This window comes from Aplysia californica, unplaced genomic scaffold (assembly GCF_000002075.1).
Source record: "Aplysia californica isolate F4 #8 unplaced genomic scaffold, AplCal3.0 scaffold00795, whole genome shotgun sequence".
In the NCBI taxonomy this organism is placed as follows: domain Eukaryota; kingdom Metazoa; phylum Mollusca; class Gastropoda; order Aplysiida; family Aplysiidae; genus Aplysia; species Aplysia californica.
This window is the reverse complement of record NW_004798065.1, coordinates 151989-157073: the sequence shown is the minus strand read 5'-3', so window position 1 is coordinate 157073 and position 5085 is coordinate 151989. Positions and strand designations below refer to the sequence as shown.

At 37.1% G+C, this 5085-nt stretch overlaps 1 protein-coding gene across 3 annotated transcripts in view; it reads left to right on the top strand.

Annotated features, from left to right (window-relative positions):
• The window catches only part of LOC101849248 (regulator of microtubule dynamics protein 1), an 18920-nt gene that overhangs the window by 2581 nt on the left and 11254 nt on the right, over positions 1-5085 (top strand). For 2 of the 3 annotated variants that reach the window (XM_005109597.3, XM_005109596.3), the window contains exons 2-4: positions 1605-1917; positions 2810-2848; positions 4064-4193. In XM_005109597.3, the coding sequence (XP_005109654.1) occupies positions 1649-1917; positions 2810-2848; positions 4064-4193 (438 nt within the window). In that variant the 5' untranslated portion in view covers positions 1605-1648. The remainder of the gene's footprint in view (positions 1-1604; positions 1918-2809; positions 2849-4063; positions 4194-5085) is intronic. The other variant, XM_005109598.3, reaches the window with a different exon arrangement.

Here is a 5085-nt window from a genome sequence, read left to right as displayed (position 1 = left end):
TCTAATACATTGAGGCATGTCGCGTACATGAGAGGCGGAGTAGGGTCGCTTTTCGAGGATCGCCGTAAAAATAGTCTGGGACTCACTGGGAGGCTATCTTTACGGCACGCCGTAAAAATAGCCTGGGAGGCTATCTTTACGGCTCGCCGTAAAAATAGCCACTGCGTTTATTCTTTATTTGCTGCTTTTGTTGTGACTTATAATCATTGCTGCTCTATTTTTATAATGGTTTGGATAGATCATATCTTGAACCTGACAAAGGCTAAATGTGTGTGATTTTTTTGCATTCATTTCATTCAGATATATATACATGTTGTAAAGTAAAGATAGAGGGACTACGGGTTAAAGAAGACATCATGAAATGAATGAGCAAGTCTAATGAAGTGATAGTATCGACATGATTTCTATTGAGATCAGAGAAACCTGTCAATGAAAAAATAATTTGCTTGAAAAAGTACGCACTTCACATTCCTAAACATGCTGTCTCACTGTCTCTGATAGTGTCAGTCTCAGAGTCTGTCAGTGTTCTAGTTGTAGCAGTCATTCATAGGACACGATAGACCATCCAATGGAATCAGGCACTCGTCAAATTATAGGCATGGAGTTATTGATGGTGTGATCTTGAAATTTGTTCATGAATTTTTCTTGTTTTTATGAAATAGTGTATACAGAATCTGTCTGAATTCACATCGAGATATTTGCGTTTAAAGTAGAACTAGTTTCAAAGGCAAAATTGACCAAAAAATGGCAGCTAAAGTTTGGTGACTTCAAAAGCTTAAATGTCCTTGGAAACTGCTAATTTACATTTACTGTGCCTTTGATCAAAGATTTTGTGTAAAGTCTATAGAGAAATAATGTTTTTAAATGGACATGATTAAAGGTGTTTGGCCAAAGAATACAAAAAATATTCAACAGATATTTCCTAATTGTTGAAAATTGTCGGTTTCTTCAATTTCATTTCTTTGATGAGCGCCTGATTTCAGCATGTTACTTCAAATATTATAAACAAACCAGGCTCAGTTTTAAAACATGTAAACAATGAATTAACATTTTAAATTCTATAAAAGGCTCAGCAGTATATTGACATTATATATCTTCAAGGCAAAACAAATTTTACTCACAAGATGTCAGGAGAGAGGATTACTCTGCTGTTGGTAGCTAGTGGTGTCTTTTCAAAGGAAAGGAGGAGCTTTGTAAATGAGAGTACTCTCAATTTTACTTGTTACTTAAGGACATTTGCAAAGCCATTTTAAAGAAAATCTAAGGTAAATAGAAAGTTTTCAAAATCATGCTTGTGAACCCCCCCATTTTAATTGTTTCATGTAAAAAGTAATGAAAAGACCCCCAAATAAATCTCAATTTTAATAACAGTGACTTGCTGTTTTGTCCTTCCCCTCCCTGTCTGAGACAAAGGTTGTGTCATGGACCATGGTGCACAGTTCAGAGTCTGAGAGTTAACACTATGTGTACTACTTCTAACCTGAACCTGAGTGCATATCATTTAGAAAAAAATGATACTGAAAATAAACATGCTATTGTCTGATGATTATCCTTTTTTTCTGTTAATATATAATTGACTCTTCGAAATATTTTCAATTCCTCAGCAAATTATATCAGGGGTACAGCTCCTGGTCAGACAGTGGTCGTCATGTCTAGTGATGTCCCCTTCTCCAAGGCCTTTTGGATCTCTGGCGCCGTCGCCATGGGTACAGGACTGGCTTACCTGTTGTATCAACACTATACCTTACTGCGGAAGCAACAAAATTTATCCATTCAGAACGCTATCCTCTCTGAAAAATTAATCAGGCTGGAAAGCGATGTGAGGCGTTTGAGAGAAACTCTTCTGGTAGCTTCTTCCTCCTCAGAGGATATTGAAGAGATTTTCGTGGATGCTTCAGATGTTGCAAGTGATGACAGGTGATTTATTATAGAAACCAAAGTGGTGATTTTTACAAGTTTTATAATTTCAAAGTGTGTTGTAAACCATTGTCTCTTTTCACTTCTGTCGATCTAACTAAGCACTGTTTCAGTATATTATCTCATAGCCAGAGCATAAGAATCATAGGGAGTTCAAAATCTGATGATAGAAATTTGTTGTAGTTACTTTCCTCCTTGCATCCTGCCGGGAGGGAGGGTGGAGGGGGAAGGTAAACCTCTGTCTGGGCTTGTGTTGTAGGGCCTGTCCCGCTTCACCTTTTCTTGTCACTTTCACAATACACCCACAGACACTCATGCATAATAATTAATATGTATCTGCGCACAGTTCATTCAGTATTCCCAGTTTGTGAAAGCTGGAAGTGGGTAGCTTTTGGGTGCTCTGTTGTGGTATGCTTCTACTTCTGCTTTATTGTTTTCATTGTCGTGGCCTGTTTATTTCCTCTGATGTTTGTGGTGAAGTGGTTGGGCTCTTTGCATTAGTCCACAGAAAACATGAATTCAATTATCACAGATGGAGAAAAGTCTGTTTTTAGAATGTACGTCTTGGCTTTCCACAGGGACGCTGTGTCCCTCTCTGCTCAAACTGACACTGACAGGTGGGGTCAAAGTAACGTGTGTGGATGGTTGGCGGGTGCTCTGGTGTGGTTTGCTCCTTCTTTCCTATCAAGCATTTATCCTCCTTATCTCTCCTCCTTTTTTGTGTATGTTACTCTCTTGTAACACATCTACTCTTCAACACTTATATATGACCTTATTGTGTTGCAAGTGAGGTAACATTCTTACTAAAACTGAAAAACAGGTAGGAGACATGAGTTTGAATATCACAGGGGAAAAAAGTCTATGTTAAGAAGTATCTCTTGTCTTTCCACAGGGACACTGTGTCCCACCCAGCCCATACTGGCACTGACAGGTATGGTCAAAGTAACGTGTGCCCTAGATGGTCTAAATTGTGTCAGTCAGACATTTACAATCAGTGATGATCTGTTTGAACGAAAAAATATAGATATTCTCATTCTGGTTTATCATATACAACGACTCATTAGAGCTGTGCCCATTCCACTTTACTATTCAAGGTTCATAATTTTTCTACTATTTACAGCTGTAAGAAGCATGGCAGAATCATTCGAATGCTGTGTGATTTTTATCTCAACTTTGTCAACCTGTTGTAAAATTACAGCAATTCTATATAAAAAATCGTTGAGGTAAATACAGAAACACTTTGTACTTGATGATTATGAGGCAGAGTGGTAAGCGGAGCCAACAAGAGTTGTAAAATAAGCTTCTTAGAAGTATCCATTATTATTCAATGTTCACTAGTAACACCATGATGACAAAGTGCACAGATGTCTTTTCAAGAAATTAACTGAAGGCAGACGCAATTAGCTCCCCATCCCCCTTTAGAAATTCTAAGTGTTGTATATAGTGATGTAATGTCATCTTATCGCATTACGTATGTGCCACCGTGTGCTCAGTGAATAGCTATGTGAATGTTGAATAGCAAATGTTGCCATATGCTAAATATCTATAAAGAAGAAAAAAATTCTCTCACAGTATTTGAATAGCCTGGATCGATAACAACAACAGCACTGGATCAATAACAGTGTATTTAATTAGCATGATTAGTGACTTCTCACTTCAAAGCATCGACGAAGTTTCAATTCTTCAAAATTGTACAGCACTACTCCTCGTGTCTATAAACTGCTCTGTAAACTGCTAAATTTTAGGAGTTTAGTGGATGTCACCTTTTAGGTATAGGCATTGACTTGGGAGAAATTAAATTTCCCTGTTTATCTTGCTCTCTCTCTCTCTCTCGCTCCTCTGTCTCTCTCTCTCTCTCTGTCTTTGTCTCTCTGTCTCTCTCTCTCTCTCTCACTCCTCTGTCTCTCTCTCTCTCTGTCTCTGTCTCTGTCTCTCTCTCTCTCTCTCTCTCTCTCTCTCTCTCTCTCTCTCTCTCTCTCTCTCTCCCTCCCTCCCTCCCTCCCTCCCTCCCTCCCTCCCTCCCTTTCCATTGTCCTGTAGATGAAGCCATTTACCACAAAATTCGTGTTAACCGGAAAGGATTTCAAATCCTTGTCAAGTTTGTTTTCCTTTTTAAAAAAAAAATGTGAATATCAAATTCTTTCAGGACTGTTACTAAAGTAGCCTCTGAAGAGGATGTTCAAGATGTCCTTGCAAGAGTGGAAAACAAAATGAATATTGGAGGCATTGAAAATTTTCGGACTTCGTATGAAACCATTTCCCTCTTGGCTGACAAGGTTTGAAGAATTTGTTTATTGTTTTGTATTGACTTTTGGGTTTCTAGTGAGTATCCAGAAACATTGACAAGTTGAAGAACTGGAGGAGAGAAAAAAAAAAGAGAAAGACAAAGCCTTGTGAGAGAAAAACTGCTAAGAGGAGGAGAAATATGGAGATGAGGCAGATTGAAATAGAAAGCGGATAGAGGAAATGTGTGTGAATGAAAGAGGATACGAATCTGTATATCACTTTTGATAGAGGACTTTTAAAACTTATTTAATGCACCCTATGTGAGTTGTATAGTTAAAATCTAAGAATTTTATATGCTAGGATGTATTTGTTGCAAGTTTTTGTAATAAATGTCAAAACAGTGGTAGAAATTGTAAGTAAATAAATTGCCCCCCCCCCCCCCCATATTTATATAAAAAACTTGGATTTTATTAACAGACTCATGAAAACTAATTATACAATAATTTTTGGTACTTCGTAGTAGTTTTTGGTTTTTCTTCTGCGGAGAGATGTGGTGAAATGTTTTTTTTAAAAACTACAATTATAGTATATATATATCGATAGTGTTATGCTTTAACCTTTTCACTGGAAGAAATAGGTCGACTCCTTTTTTTTTAATTCTAAAAAAATTGCTGAAATTGAAAGTCAGAACTTCAACAAAACCGGGAGCCAGCAGGCACTTTGAATAGCCTAGAAGTCTGTGGCTTCACTTTTTGGTCTTTCTCATCATTTAGATCAATGTTTTTGTTTTACTTGTACAAAAATTTTGAAGAAACTAGGCACCCCATGCATAACACCATCAATATGACGTGTACCTAGGCATTGATGGAAAAAAAAAGTTTTTAAAAATATATTTCTTAAAAAATTTTTTTTGACAATATTGAAGAATTGCATTTTTCCCCC